The 16,067-nt window shown below is 42.1% G+C and overlaps 1 protein-coding gene across 1 annotated transcript in view; it reads left to right on the forward strand.

The window, feature by feature from the left end:
- UBR4 (ubiquitin protein ligase E3 component n-recognin 4) overlaps positions 1 to 16,067 on the forward strand; it is a 160,818-nt gene that overhangs the window by 133,331 nt on the left and 11,420 nt on the right. The window contains exons 98-105 of the mRNA XM_074218273.1: positions 65 to 283; positions 1,783 to 1,896; positions 2,809 to 2,951; positions 4,525 to 4,650; positions 5,761 to 5,955; positions 7,958 to 8,182; positions 13,849 to 13,939; positions 15,494 to 15,656. Coding sequence (XP_074074374.1) covers positions 65 to 283; positions 1,783 to 1,896; positions 2,809 to 2,951; positions 4,525 to 4,650; positions 5,761 to 5,955; positions 7,958 to 8,182; positions 13,849 to 13,939; positions 15,494 to 15,656 — 1,276 coding nt within the window. The remainder of the gene's footprint in view (positions 1 to 64; positions 284 to 1,782; positions 1,897 to 2,808; positions 2,952 to 4,524; positions 4,651 to 5,760; positions 5,956 to 7,957; positions 8,183 to 13,848; positions 13,940 to 15,493; positions 15,657 to 16,067) is intronic.

Here is a 16,067-nt window from a genome sequence, read left to right on the forward strand (position 1 = left end):
GTTTGTAGAAAAAGGTGTCTTCTGATTATAACCAGAGTTATGTCTCACTCTGACCTTGCTGTAGGTGCTAATTGGTACAGACTCTATTACAAACCTGCACAAATTGGAGCAGGTATCCAGCGATGAGGGAATTGGGACCCTGGCAGAGAACTTGTTGGAGGCACTTCGAGAACACCCTGAGGTGAACAAGAAGATCGACGCAGCCCGAAAGGAGACGCGGGCAGAGAAGAAGCGTATGGCCATGGCCATGAGACAGAAGGCCTTGGGGACCCTGGGCATGACGGTAATGCCGCCAAGCCATCCCCTGCCTTCGTCCCCCTCAACACCACCCAGCAATTTATGTTTAAGAAACACGTCGTTATGCAAGTAGCTTTGGGCTCAAGGCTTGCCTCGGATACTTACTGGTTGTGTGGTCATGAGCCAGATGACCTTGGTGTCCATATGTGAAAAACAGACTTGTACCTCAGGAAAATCAGGAAAAATATGTAGAGTGTTTTGAAAAAAGGGTCTGTTGTTATCGTCATCATATTTATACAACAACTGTGAGATAGTTGGGACAAGTTTTACTCCAATTTTATAGATGAGGAATCTGAAGCTCAGAAATGCTATGGACAAATTTGTATGGGAACTGGAAGATGAACTCAAGGCTCTCTGAGTTCTGTCTCCTATGCCTGGCACTACTGCCCCATCACAAAACCTCAGTGAGTGATGGAGAATTGCAGCCTGGAAAGTGGATGGTGTGTTGCTGTCTCTCTTGTAGATGAGGAAACTGAGGGACATGCCCAAAGTTATGGAACTTGGGACCTGAGATTGGTGCTCTTTGCCCCACTGCCTCTTAGAGCATTGTTAGGGAACTTTATAGGGTTTTCTTTAAAATAACTTAAGGTCTCTGGACTTCAAATCCAGATCTTTTTCCACTGGCCCCTTCTTTTCTTGTTCATGTTGCTAATGGGCCAGGCAAGCTGTCACCCTTTGACATAAACTGAGCAAATTTCTGGTGCCTGGCAGAGGTGATTCTGAGGCCAGGGACCCTACTAGACACTTACTCCATTCTTCATGTTTGGACAGTGAGGCAAGTAACATCTTCTGGCATGAGGAAGAGAAGTGATTTTTTTTTTGGCTAACACTAGTGTTTTACTTGCATATCTGAAAGGGTAGGACAGCAGAGGAGATTTAAGATTTTAACTATGGTCCCCTTACTCTCATTGCTCTTATATTTATCTGTCATATGTCCTATCTCAGACATGTGCTGGCAGTGTGACCCTGGGCAAGTCACTTCCCTGCTCTCTAAAGGAGTGATTCAGGCAACTCTATAGGATGGGGATGTTGTGGAGTAGGTGCCAACCTGTGCTGAGAAGGTTTTCTCACTTTGTATTTCTCCAATCTAGTGAAATCCCAGGTCCTATTTCTAATTTTTATTCTTAACTTTGTCTAACTCTTTAAGATTGACAAAGGGTTTTACAAACATTAGCTCATTTGAACTCCTCTAACAACCCCTGTGGGAGGTAGTGCAGATATTATCTTTTTTGTAACAAAGGAGAAAGCTGAGACCCAGGAGAAGTGTGAGGTTACTTGTCTCAGGTCACACAGATTCTAAGTGGTAGAGCTAGGCTTCACACTCAGGGGCTCTTTGCCCCATATTCATTTACTCTCACTGGAGATTGTGGGTAAAGCCATCAGCAAGTGAGAGTGGCCAGAGGTCATCTCCAATTCCTCTGCTTTCTCAGGCTGGGTGGAAACTCCCTTTGACTTTCTCAATCCTGACTGAAATTCCTTCTGCAGACAAATGAGAAGGGTCAAGTTGTGACTAAGACGGCCCTGCTGAAGCAGATGGAGGAATTAATTGAAGAGCCAGGCCTCACTTGCTGCATCTGCAGGGAGGGCTACAAGTTCCAGGTATGGCCAGGAAAATCCAAGAAACTAGGAATATGAAGGGCTGGATGGAGAGCAGCTTGGGTATATTCAGCAAGATGTACCAGTTTTCAGTTTATCTGGGGAAATGGCCTTGGCATCAGCTTGGAGCTGCCAGCTGCTGGAAGTGAACATCCCCCTTCTGGGGAGTTATTTTGCCTCATACTTATCACAGTCTCAGGACATGTAGATTTGGTCCCCCTAGTTAAGGACATGAAGAAACTGATGTTACCATTGATGGGTAACCTAGGAAGATAATCAGCATCTCTCCTTTCATTATTTTTTTTAATGCACTTAATACTAGTCTTTACTTTGCCTCTAGTAGAGTGAAGAGTCACATGACTGAAAGGCTTAAAAAGTGGCCTGTGCCTATCTGCCTTGGATTTTCTACTAGTTCAATTAAGTGCCCTGAGATGAAGGCTGCAGTACTTCTTGGCCCCATCATATTGCAGTCTCTTTCAGAATTGTCCCCATGGCCTTTGGAGGTCAGATCATTCCAAGGCATCACTTTTGATTAGTTTTCAAACAGATGGAATGAAAACTTACCTTGTTAATTCAGGTTTATGATTCCAAGGCATCACTTTTGATTAGTTTTCAAACAGATGGAATGAAAACTTCTCCCTGAGTATAGACATCCTGCGGTATCTTTCAGTTCTTGGGCTCCTTTAAGGAGGTGACTTTGGGATCAGCAGTATTGTTACTTGATATATGGCCCAACAAATTCAGTGAATCGAGCCTGTGTAAGTCTGTGCTCTGGAGAGACCAGTGTCCAGTTCCCCTTCTTCCACCAGGAGAGCCTCACATGCTGGCTCCTGCTCCTAGCCACCCTTTGCAACCCTGACTTGGGATAAATGTTAAGACTTCAGTCCCCCTACTGAATTACTTTTTTTTTCACAGCCTGCAAAAGTATTGGGCATTTACACCTTCACTAAGCGGGTGGCACTGGAAGAGCTGGAGAATAAGCCCCGGAAGCAGCAGGGCTATAGCACCGTGTCCCACTTCAATATCGTCCATTACGACTGTCACTTGGCTGCTGTCAGGTAGGCTTGTGGCAGGCTTCCTTAGCCTTCTACATTGCCTGTCTTTTGGAAATGGCCTGGGTGTTGGAGGGTGGGGCAAAAGGTCAGACCCATGGAATACCTCCAGAAGCAGTGGGGCAGGGTTTGGGAGGTCCTGTAGACATAAGAACAACTCAAATACATTTCTGTATTACTGAAAGCTTTACCAAGAAAGGGCTTTCATCACATTAAACTTGGGCATTGAATATTTTATCACCTTTTTAATAGATAAGGCAAAGGAAGCCTAGGGAAGTAAACTTGGATGTGATGGACTTTTGACTTCCTAGATCAGTGAGTTCTCTTTCCACACCTGTATTCCATTGTGTTGCGTTGCCTCTCTTCAACATCATTGACATTTCTTTAGCTCTTTGAAGGTCTACAAAGCATTTCCTTCATATCAAACCTGTATTATCTTAATTTTACGGAGGAGAAAACAGAAGCTCAAAGACATTTAGTAAATGTCAGAGCTAGAATTGGAACCCAGCTTTCTGGACTATGAATTAAACTCTTCTATATTTAATCTAACCCATACCTGAGAAGGAAACCCCTCTACAATACCCTCTGCTTAAATTCTTTTAGTGAAGGGAATCTGCTACTTCCCAAGATGTCGAATTTAGGCAACTGAAGTTATTAGGAAATTTTTTCCTTATACTGAACCAAAATGTAAGTCACTTATTTAAAGGGCTTGGGATTCATTGATCTTGGGTTCCCATAAGTCCATCACATACGAGTCCATCATATACTTCCCTAGAATTCCTTTTCCTGCGCCCTGAGCCAGGCATAGCACTGAGCACCACCTCTCTTCATGTCACCTAAGGTTAACAAGATCAGGAACTCAAACACTAATGTGGAGGGGGTCCCTTCTCTAGGTGGAATATGGCAGCAGTAACAGCTGGGGATAGGGGACAGTAGAGAAAGGCTTCCTTGACCTAAGCTTTGAAGGAAACTGAGGGTTCTAGGAAGTTCTAGATGGTTCTGGGAAGAGAGGTAGTGAGAAAGTTTGTAAGATTCTCTGGCTCCTGCCCAATCTGTTGTTGCCTCCTGAGTCAGCAGGGGCACTCTTCTTGTTGGGAGTCCACTGCCTAGTGCTGAGCAAGAAGTCCTTTTTAAGTTGGCATAACAGCTCATATAGTGTTTTATGCTCTACAAAATATTTTCTTCACAACCTTCAAGAAGTAGATGGTACAAGGATCATTTTACTGAGGAAAAATATAAATCTCAGAGAAATGAACTGTCTTTACAGAAACCAAGCTTGCTAAAAGTGGGGAGTCAGAACTCTCACAACTGGGTCTTCTGCCTCTGCCTCCACCTCCCACATGTGCTGCAATTTAGATCAGTGGTTCTAAGGTGGCTGCTGTCAGTCTGGACCAGTGATACTGACTGGGGAGCTGGTATGGCAGAGTCAGGGCTTGTGCCCTTGGATGTGGCTGGAAAATGGATCTGTATGGAGTGCCATCCGTGGCCACCTCCCTGGGGGCTGCTCAGCTTGAGATCTAGGTGGAGTCCTGTTTTTGACCCAGACCCAGAATTCTCTGGTCCTCCCTTATCTCCACAGATTGGCCCGGGGGCGAGAGGAATGGGAGAGTGCTGCCCTTCAGAATGCCAATACCAAGTGTAACGGCCTCCTCCCGGTCTGGGGACCCCATGTCCCAGAGTCAGCTTTTGCTACTTGCTTGGCAAGGTGAGTGTTGAGCTCTTTGTTACCTGATCTGGGTTTCCTAGATAGTAAAGGAGGGTATCAGCTAGGAGCCTGGATGATGAAAGCTGACAATTTAGGCATTACCTATCACTTGGATCAGAAGCAAACCAGATTCTTCTGCCTGCTTTGCCAAAGGTGATGAAATCACATCTGGTCATTTTTTTGGTGTCTTGGGCTCCTTTAAGGAGGTGACTTTGGGATCAGCAGTATTGTTACTTGATATATGGCCCAACAAATTCAGTGAATCGAGCCTGTGTAAGGGAGTAGGCTTAGTTCTTATTGTATATGGTATTTATCATTCCTTTGCCTGCCTGTGCCCATACCCTTGAGGGACAGATGCTCATGCTCAGAGAAAGTCCAGAGCTCAGTTGTCCAGTGTTACCAATGTCACAGGTAAAGTGAAGATGAATAGCTTGAACGATATGGGGTTGTAGAATATTGTTCATAAAGCACTTTGCAATCTTTAGAGTATTATATAAACATTAATTATTACTGTGATTTTTATTATTTCATCTCTTTTAAGTCTTTAGCCTTTGTTGCCCCAAGGAGCCAGGTGGGAGTCTCTGAAATGGATCTCCTGCTTTATTTCAGAAGACAAAGGGATAAAGTGGAATTCCTGTCCTAACAGACTAGTAACAATTGTTGGGATAGAAATAAGGAGGATGATAAAAGGATTCTGGATTTCTCTTGGGGTAGAAGGGCAGAAAGAGGAGTTTGACCCATTTCCTTTTATGGGATAGTAGGATATGGAGCTGGAAGGGACCTTGGCTGTTATCTGATCCAGAACCCTCATTTTCTAGGTTATGTACTTCGAGATGAGAAAATGGCTTTTTCTGGCATAGCTTTATCTATCTATCATACACTTTGTACATTTTCTCACTCCCCTTTTACCTGCAAATCTGTTGTTGATTGGATCCGTATGAATCTCTTTTGTGTCCTGTAGCCTAAAGTGACCCGACCTGGCCTGTCGGAGGTGGCAGGAAAGGAGTCCTCTGTTGGAGTTGGGTCTGCAGAGTAAGGGTGGTAGCATTTTAAAGTTCATGTTTTCATGTTTCCATTTTTTATCCTTATCTTTCCTCCTTCTTTCCCCAGACATAACACATACCTCCAGGAGTGCACAGGACAACGAGAACCCACTTATCAACTTAATGTCCATGACATCAAGTTACTCTTCCTCCGTTTTGCCATGGAACAGTCATTCAGTGTAGACACAGGAGGTGGCGGCAGAGAGAGCAACATCCACCTCATCCCGTACATCATTCACACCGTGCTTTATGTCCTCAACACGTCAGTATTCCTTCTTGCCCACCCTGCTCCTCTCCTTCTCTGTTCCCAGGCTTGTTGCTAAAGTACAGGAGGCCATTCACCTCTGAGAGAGACTACCCACACTAGGGAAAGATGGGGACTGACATCCGAGAGAGAGAGAGAGAGAGAGAGAGAGAGAGAGTGTATAAGTTGCTACTAGAGGCAGAACAGGGCTCTATATCACCTGAAAATGTCATCTGAATGGGCAAGCAACCAGGAAAACAGTTAAGTTAATTTAGACCTGGAGACTAGAGCAGATCTCAAAATGCTATAAGAAGCCCTTAGGAGGACAGAGAGAAGGAATACCTCCCTGCCTGTCCCAGCCCACTTCTTCCAGGAGTCAGTGTGTCCAAAGACTTGACCAGGCCCCAAAGTTCAGTTTAAGTAAGAGGACAGTCTTTCCAGTTCTGCCTCACACTGTAGTTCTCTCTCCCATTTTCTTGTAAGAGAAAATTCTAGTCTTGTCACCCATTCTTCATTTAGAAATAAAAAACACTCAAGCAGGGCCCTATTCAAATGCATTATTTGCTAAAATAATTAGTCTGCTATGTCAATATGGGCATCAGGGCAATGGTGAACTCCCATTTCTTCAGACTGCACTTGAGGACTCAACCAGGGCCCATTTGATACTTCTGTTCTGCCTTTGGTTTGGCAAAAATCTTTACATCATTTCTCTCCTCATGGCTTCCATTTTGTAAGGAGAAACACTGAGGCTTAAGAAGGATTCAATTTAAGAGCCTCAGCCACTCACCCAACTGTGGATTTAAGGAGAAGGGCTCAGTTGGGGTCCAGATGACTGGGTTTGATCCCCTTGGAGCCCAGATGTGTGCCTGAACTCCTGGGGAGCAGCACTTCTCTGCCCTGAGGCTTAAAGTAGACTAGTCAAATAGAGATGGACATTGATGACCACATATTGACATGAAGAACCACCAATTACCATTAGTTTACTCTGTTGTTTTTTTATTTATTTATTTAAATGTTTCCCAGTTACAGTTTAATCTGGTCCTGGCTCCTGCTGCACTTTTGTTTGCCGCCTCTGGCCCAGACCACTGAGAGAGGAAGTACCTGGCTCAGGGTCACATGATTAGGTCATGTGTGTCAGCAATGAATTCTGCTCTCTTATCTGCCACACATACTATGCCTTTTGTCACTGAGGAAAAACCCTTTCATTGTACCAGAATGCAACTCTATCCAGATATTTCTCAAACTTGTTCCTTGATAGCAGTAGGGCACACTTAGGGTCTGGATAAATCAGTGTAAAACCATCCCTGGATGGTGGATTATCAGTGAGGTGGATGAGGGCTAGGATTCATCCTCTTTTCCAGGGAAGCAAAAGCTCTTGACTCCACACTAAGCTGTATAGTTAAACCAGCCTGGTGCCCCACAGGCATTTCTCCTTGTGAAAAATGTGGCATTTCAACTTCAAGATCTCTAGAATTCTTGGTTCTGAGACCCTCTTCGGCACCAATACATCTGTGTTAAGAGTTTTGTTCAGCTCTGACATTCTAACAACATATTGTTCTCAGGGCCCTTCCAACTCCCACATTCTATAATTATATCCTTGGCCATTGTTTGAAAAGTAGGGGAAGGAAACAGTGTTTCTCTTGCATTCCCTCCTCCAGTTTCCCCCAGATCACTGTCTCAGGCTCAGTTCCCGGCTGCCTGCCATCTTTCTGCACACCTGATTCCAAGGTGCACACCTGATGTAGAAGGGCAGAGTAGGCAGGTAGGAGCAGTGTGGGGCAGAGCAGAGCCAAGGCCTTGACTTGTCATAAAGAGAAAAGAAAACACTTCACTCTAAAGATACAAATGTAGACTAAGCTTTGGGTGTAGGTCATGTAAAGGCCTGGAGGATGGGTGGGCAGGGTGGGGGCAGTGTCAGCTGATCTGGGCAAACTTCAAAGAGAAGGGCAAGGGTAAGAAGAAGGAGACTTTGGGCAACCCTGGGTTCACACATTTTGGGGGGGGTTGTTCTTTCTTACAGAACCAGGGCAACTTCCCGAGAAGAGAAAAACTTGCAGAGCTTTTTAGAACAGCCCAAGGAAAAGTGGGTAGAGAGTGCCTTTGAGGTGGATGGGCCCCACTACTACACTGTTCTGGCCCTGCACATCTTGCCCCCAGAGAGATGGAGAGCCATCCGAGTGGAGATTCTACGGAGGCTCTTGGTGATCTCCCAGGCCCGAGCGGTGTCGCCAGGGGGAGCCAGCAGGTCAGTCTTCTCAGCCTCACCTCTCTCCTTTGTTCCTTTAGAAAGTGACTGCCCTGTGGACTTCACTAGTGTAGTCTCCCTGTATTTAAGAGTTGCTTAGCAACATGTATGTACTAAGTGAAGGAATGTTTATTTGACTCAGTAGCTGATGTTAACCCTTTCTTGTCCTGTCAGCCAAATTCATTCACAGGGAAGCTAACATCTATTCATGACAGTTGGCTTTTACCACTGACAGTCTCAGTTTATTTCTTCCTGTGTTGTTGTTTATAAGTGTTTGAAAAGTCACTTACTATGTGAAAGTTCTGAAATTCAAGCCAACCAAGTAGGTATCACAAGATAGACATGTGTGGGGAAGGGCAAGGAGTCCTGATGAAAGTTTTAGTAGAATTCATTCAACTTGACACATAAAACAGGCAGAATTTGGAATCGAAGGACCTTGAAACTTTCTTTTCTTATTTGAAATAGAGCAGTAAATTAAGCATCCTGGGGTAGAATCATTTTGATATATAAGGCGATTTTTTAGGTGCCTATTACATATCTAAGCACAGTGCTAAGTTGTGGGGATTAAAAAACACACAGCAAGGGGCAGCTAGGTAGTGCACTGGATAGAGCAGCAGCCCTGGAGTCAGGAGGACCTGAGTTCAAATGTGAACTCAGATACTTACTAATTACCCAGCTGTGTGACCTTGGGCAAGTCACTTAACCCCACTGCCTTGCAAAAATGAAAAAAATGCACAGCAAAATAGAAAAAAAAAGTTCCTCATGGTCTTATATTTTAATATTGGGAGAGAGAAGGTAACATGTGTAAATCAGTACTTATATAGAGTAGATAGAAAAGTCCTAATAGCTAGGGGGAACCATAAAGGCCTCCTAGAGAAGGTAGCTCTTAAACTGAGTCTTAAACCAGGGAGTCCAAAGAGTCAGATGTTGGGAGGGAGAGCTTTTCAGGCAGAAGGAACCCAAAATTCATGCAGAGACATAGAGAGAGAAACGAGATATGGAGTGTTTTGTGAAAGGAACAGTATGACAGAACCTAGAGTGTGTGGAGCAGAGTTCAGTGTAGGCAGATGTGGGAAGGAACCAGGAACAGAGAGCTTCAAATGCCGAAGAGTACTTTATCTGTGATCTTGGAGGTAATATGAGGGAGTAAAAGGGAAGTGGGAGGAGAGATATATATGGTTAGACTTTCTCTTAAGAAAAATTACTTTGGCATTGAGTATAGGAGGAATTTGCAGTGGGGAGAGACTTGAGGCAGAGACACCAATGAGGAGGTTATTGAGAAGTGATGTAGGGCCTGAACTAGATGGCAGCTGTGTGAGTGGGGATAAAGGGATATATTGGAGAGTCATGAAAGTAGAGAGTAAGATTTAGCAACATGAGAAGTGAGTCAGGATGCAAACCTGGGTGACTGGGAAGAGTGGTGTTCTTAGCAGAATGATAATGAGCTCTATTATGAAAAAACTTAAGTTTGAGGGGCTTGCTTACAAGCCTTGGAGGGAGTTGGGGGCATGAATTTGTAACTTGGGAGAGTGATTAGATTGATAGCTCCTGGAATCATCTGAATGAAGGTGATAATTGAACCAGAGTAAGCTTGTAAGATGTCCAAATTCTGTCACCCTTTTCTCCTGAGACTGTCCTGTCCCTGTCAAAAAACCAGAGTTCACTCTATGTTCTACCTCATCCCCTTGCCTTTGTTCTTAAAAATAGCTTGACTTTAGAGACCATCTGGACTAATCTCAATTTACAGATTAAGAAACTGAGATCAGATTGGTGAAGTACTTTAGTCCAGATCACACAGGGAAGGAGTGGCAGAGCCTTGGCTGAAATTCAGTTCTTGAAACACCCATTCCAAGGCTCTTTCTGGTAACCTCAAGGAATATTTCAGGCAGAAATAGGCCAATTGCTGCCAAGCTTCCATGATTTGGACCTAATGAAAAGTTCCCCAGAAACACTGTTTGGGAAGAATGAACTCCAAATAAATAAGCTATAACACCCTATGCTTTCTTCCAGATCTAAAATTCTGTGATCTTAGGACATTGAATCTCTCCCATTTTTTCACTGGTTCCCAAGAGGCTAAGACCCAAATTATTAATAGTTTGCTTCCTGAAACCTGGAATAAAGTTAAGTTAAAGATAACTGAGCTACTGATAAAACTCTACTTGCATTAATGGAAAATGCGGTGATTGTTTATTTGGTTCTGGCTCTGGAAAGCAAGCATGTGATCTTAGTCCACAAGGGCCTGTTTGAATTCAATTAAGGAGTTAGAGTCCATTACCATCCAAACTAGTTAGAGAAAAGATGATTTGGTTGCAGCCCAATTAGGAAATCCTGCATTAGCCACACTCTGAGTTGCCATCTCTCTGTAGCAATTTAGTCACCTTTACTAATTGGCTTTAAATAATTAAGTTGGGTAGAGCCACCCAAGATTTTTGCTTACTAAAGCAAGACAGCCAAGGAGAACTACACAAGGCTGTACATGGTCTGGGAGAAATGGGCAGAATTATTCCTGGCAAAGATTGGGTCTGTATGGGTAACAGAAACCCCTGCAAGGAAGGAACTATGCTAGAGGAGGGCTGAGGTGGGGAGACCCATCATTTTTGTAGGTGCCATTGTCATAGGTCCCTGCACAATAAATGGAGAGAGCTATAGTTGTATTAGATGTCTGTTATTGACTGTTAACATGTGTGCAAGGGAGATTCAGAAATCAACCAAAACTTCTTAGTGATGTGGCCTGGCCTATTCTGGTATTTCTGCCTCTTTCCTTCTCCTTACCTGCTTTGGCCAGTGCCCACCTGACACATAAGAGCTGCTAGAGAAAAACTGATTCCTTTCTCTTCCCCTCACTGTACAAATACAAGTATTCTCATTGCTAAAATTTCAAAGACTTTGCAGATATCTGTGGCTAGCCACACATCAGAGCAAGTGAAACATCCAGGGAGTTGCCAAAGTAGATTATCATTATCATACAGGGCACCTGCTTCTCCATGAGTTTTGCCTTAGAAAACAGCAGGAAAGGCTTCCCACTGGGAGAAAGGAAGGTTATGAAAGCTCAGTGGGGAATTGGTGGCATTAGAAGAAGCAAGGAGCTCACCATCCCCCTGCAGCTAAATGGGCTTCATCTTTTCTGTTCTTACCTTATTTAGAAATTAATTGAGGAAGCTTTAAAAACAAATGTTAAAAATTGTTTTTATATGTAACTGGGGAAAAATAAAATACTAAATGGGAAGAAAACCATTTTTATTTTTAAAAAATGAGAAAAACTTAAAAAAATTAAACCATAAACTTGCATTTTTTTTAAATTAAATGTCATCTTTAGAAATCAAAAAAATTGAGAATTATAGGCTACAGAAGGATCCAAGAAGACCCTTAAGACAATTCAATTCCCTTCCATAGCATGAAGGCATGCCCTTGATGCTGTCCCTCTGAGATTTGGATTGGTTCAGGTGTCAATATTGTCTTCAAATCTTCCATTGGAGCCCTACCCAGACGCTTTTGTCTACAGATCAAGAACTTTGGGTTCTGACCTGGTGAGATTCTTCACCGTAACAATTCCACAGTGATCTTGGCTTTCTAGAACAAGAGTTCATTCTAGAATAGAGAAGGTTACAGGGGTTTTCAGGAACTGAGTCTTTTTTGTCCAAGGAAGAGACTGAATTGAATCATTTAGATTAGCTGAGGATGAAGCTAGTTGGAGACCAAGGGGTGTCACAAAGAGTACCAGGATTATCCCAGGATTTAAAAGGTGTTAGGGTGGTGCCAGTGGACCCTACCTTGCTATTTGTCAATGCAGATTTTCCCTTCTGTTTTTTATTTGGTTGAATTTTATTTATTTGGCTCTTTGTTAAAAATTCCCTTTCTCCCTAACCCTGCCATCCCCACTCTCTTTGCCCTTCAGAAAAGTAGGGGAGGGGGAATGGGCCAAAACTGGGAAGGGATGAAATAATGTTAATCATTTTAGTTTACTTGGATCACAGTTTCTTCATCTGTAAAATGAGAGGATTGCACTAAGATTGAATTCCCTTCTAACTCTAAATTTATTATGCTCTAATCCAGTCACCTCCTTTTGCAGACAAGGAAATCAAGGTCTAGGGGGGGGATCATTAACCCAATGTCACATTGATAAGTGACTGGTAGAACTGACATGAGCTTCCTTCTAGATTGTTTGGGAATGATTCCTAAGCAGACCCTTAACCTTGACCATATCTGCTTACAGTTAGGCAATGGAAGCACTTCTCTAAAACTAGGGTGGAACTGTTTCCATATACCACGATAAGCTTTTTGTATACCTCATAAAAAAATGTGCTCTTAGAGAAGATATATTAGGTTTTATATTATTATGTTTAATTACTGGTCAAATCAGAAATCCATGTGTATAGTTTCCAGTAATTTTTAATTGAAGCCAACAGTCACTCAAAAATACAGATTTTTAACTCTTTCATGTAGTACTTTTTTAGGTAGGGAAATTGTTAAGTGATTTGTGTGTAAGAGTATATCAGAGAAAAATTAAAGCTGGGGGGAAAATCCACATTTTTAGCACAATACAATGGTAGGTAGTTATACCTATACATAGGTATATAGGTATTTTCATAAATAGATAGATAGATGGATAGTTATATATATATATATATATATATATATATATATATATGTAGTTATACATGTATACATTATACATAAACTATATATCAGATTGTTCTCTGCCTAAAGGAGGGAGGGAGAAAAATGTGGAACTCAAAATCTTACAAAAAAGACAAATGTTGAAAACTATTTTTGCATGTAATTGTAATAATAAAGAAGTTTAAATGAGAAATAAAAACAGTGATAAGAGGAGAGCCATTGTGGCATCATATGGAGAGAGGGCTGATCTTGGAATCCAGAAAGACCTGACTTGAAGCTCTGTTGCTACTGATATTAATTTTCTGACTTTGGGCAAGTACTTTAACATATTGCCTTCAGGTAAATTTCTTAAGAGATTAAAAAAATCCAGGTGCTGATGTTTATCAGTGGAGGCAGTTTTCACAAAAGGAGCTTGAGGATGTTAGTGAAATCACAAATCAGTCCCCTAAAAATAATAATACAGATGCAGTCCTTTTCCCAAACCCAATTTACTTCTTTTTATATAAAAGTATTAGTTTTTGATAAAGTCATTGAGAAAAATTACTATTTAATTACTATTTACAAACTCCATACCTAACCAATGATGACTCCTGCTTTCATTTTAAATTGTTTCATGTAAGAAAACATACTCTTAGAAACATGTGAACCAAAATATTGCCCAGTATTTGACCACAATCAGAAATTTCAATTTGTTAAGTATGATATACTGGCCCTGGAGTTCATCTTTGGCAGTTTTCTACTTCAATACAATGGTTGTGTCTTTAAACCAATATGTCACCCTGTTGTGCTCAAGACCTTCTTGTAAGATTTGTTCCATTTTGTTGGGTACCAGTGCACATCACTAGGCTCGGATGACCCTCCTCTTTTTCTGATCTGGTAGGCCATTTGTGTTCAAGTCACACTCCATTCACCCTGACTTTGGGAAAGTTAGCTAATTCAGCTAACATTTTCCCTCTAAAAGTCTGAGACTAGCCACCTTGGGCCTATGAGCAGCCTGTTCTGGGGCATTTCTGGGGTTGCTGACAACTTACTTTTCTGTCTCCTCCTAGACTGACTGATAAGTCGGTGAAGGACTACTCAGTTTATCGCTCTGCACTTCTCTTTTGGGCCCTAGTTGATCTCATTTACAACATGTTTAAGGTAAGGAAAACTGCTTGCATTTCCACTCTGGTCTAAGCACATGGTGGGCAGCCTTCAGCGAGCCAGGCAACTTCTATTCACATTCTATTCCCAGCAACCCAAGGTGATTTAAACAGGGGAAGAATCCTGTCTTATCATTTCTTTGTTACTTTCACATTGCTCATGCTTTCATGTTTTGGGATAGCCTAGTATTTTGTGATGCAAGTGAGGAATTCTTAAGGCTTTTTTTATACTTGGAGGTTTTGTATTTCTAGACAGAGCTGTTAACCTTAATTATTTTAGGCTAAAAATGAAATGACAAAAGGTTAGTTTATTCATGAAGTTTTATTTTCTAAGATCTTACCTAGAAACCCATGGGTGGAATGGCATCATTTATTTAAAATATCAACCTTTATACAAAGTTTGGGGGGAATTTTTATTCAGAAGAAACAAAGAGCCATAAAACTGAATTAGGCAACCAATGAGATTTCATATATATGACATAGTTATACATTATGATCCTCTCGTGGGTTATATTTGCTTCACATTCCTACCGATGAGAATCCCACTTAGACTGAAGAAGGTATATTTATAAATAAACAGGATTATTATTTCCTCTTCTAAGACTTTTTTAACTTGCGATTTCTTAACCCAGGTAAAGGACTTTATTGATGCTATTGCAAAGCTGACCAGGTAGTATTGACACAGACCAAGTCAATCTTGAGATGGAGAAGAGCAGGCCTTGACATGGCAGATTTACATTTTTACACACTAAGAAATCATTCAGATTTATAAACTTTAATTAGAAGTTGAGAAACCAGTTTTTGATCAGAAATATAGGATTAATGACATTAAACTTTTTAGAGCATAAGCTCCCTCAAAGCACATGGGATGAGGAGGGCATGTTATAGACAGCTGATTTTTCTCTTGTCTCATCCTCAGTTTACTATCCATAAAAAGACTTCTAAAGTCCCTTTTAGTGTTTAAATTAGATGAATATTAACTCATACTTAGTGCTTCCTCATTATAAATAGCTGGGGAAATAGATGATCAGTGTAAGCTAGGCTGTCATAACAGTGGCCCTGAGAGTCTGAATGTTATACAGCTCAAGAGATACAACTGGAGCCCCTAGGGTCTCCACCATGTGAGATCTGTGAGATTAGGTCAGCTAAGACCATGACCCACCTCTGCTTTTCAAGCACTTTGTTTTCCTAGATTGAATGAAGCAATTCATTTGGAAGTCATATATGAAATATGCTAGAGAAGGAGGGATTCGGTCACTTGTCGTGACCTGCCTGCCAGTCCCACCTCCCTTCTTACCCCCTCACCTCAGCTAGGTGAAGAATACTGGTTAAGGTGAGACAGCGCCTAATAACGGGTTATTAGGAACAGAATGAATTGGGGTTTTGTTGTTCTTGGAAGCAAAAAAATGTCCTCCAGCTATAACTTTGATGTTTATAGCAGGTGGTGTATTTTTCCAAGAGACTGAAATAATTGGATCCTCTTAAGGAAAAATCAAATTGACCTTGAGGAGTAATGCTTGTCCCTGACCCTGTCTCCTGTTTGTTCTTGCAGAAGGTGCCTACCAGTAATACAGAGGGAGGCTGGTCCTGCTCTCTAGCTGAGTTTATCCGTCACAATGACATGCCCATCTATGAAGCTGCAGACAAGGCCCTGAAAATGTTCCAGGAGGAGTTCATGCCTGTGGAAACATTCTCAGAGTTCGTGGATGTGGCTGGTCAGTGTCACTCTGTTTTCCTTTTATTCATTCATTTGTAAGTCCCTCAACAAACTAAGGTAGTACATGACCAGTAGTACCATGACCAGTACTGCTGTTTCTCAAGATCTTTCCTGTATACTGGTGATCAGGGCACCTACCCTCATGGAACTTGGATAAGTTATAGACTCTGGGACACACCAATATTATATCGTAAGTGCATTCAAGAGATCCAGAACGAAGTGCTGGTAAGGTCCAGGAGGGAGTCTTACAGGGGATGGGAGGTACTTCCTGGAGGAGATGGCATAGAAGGAGGGACCTGCATGGATGGGTAGAAATTCATTAGGTTGAGAGGGAAAGGGAGAACATACCAGGATGCTGGGGGGGAGAATGAACTTCAGGGGCTAAGCCACATTAAAGGGATGAAGAATA

Source organism: Macrotis lagotis, chromosome 1 (assembly GCF_037893015.1).
Source record: "Macrotis lagotis isolate mMagLag1 chromosome 1, bilby.v1.9.chrom.fasta, whole genome shotgun sequence".
In the NCBI taxonomy this organism is placed as follows: Eukaryota; Metazoa; Chordata; class Mammalia; order Peramelemorphia; family Peramelidae; genus Macrotis; species Macrotis lagotis.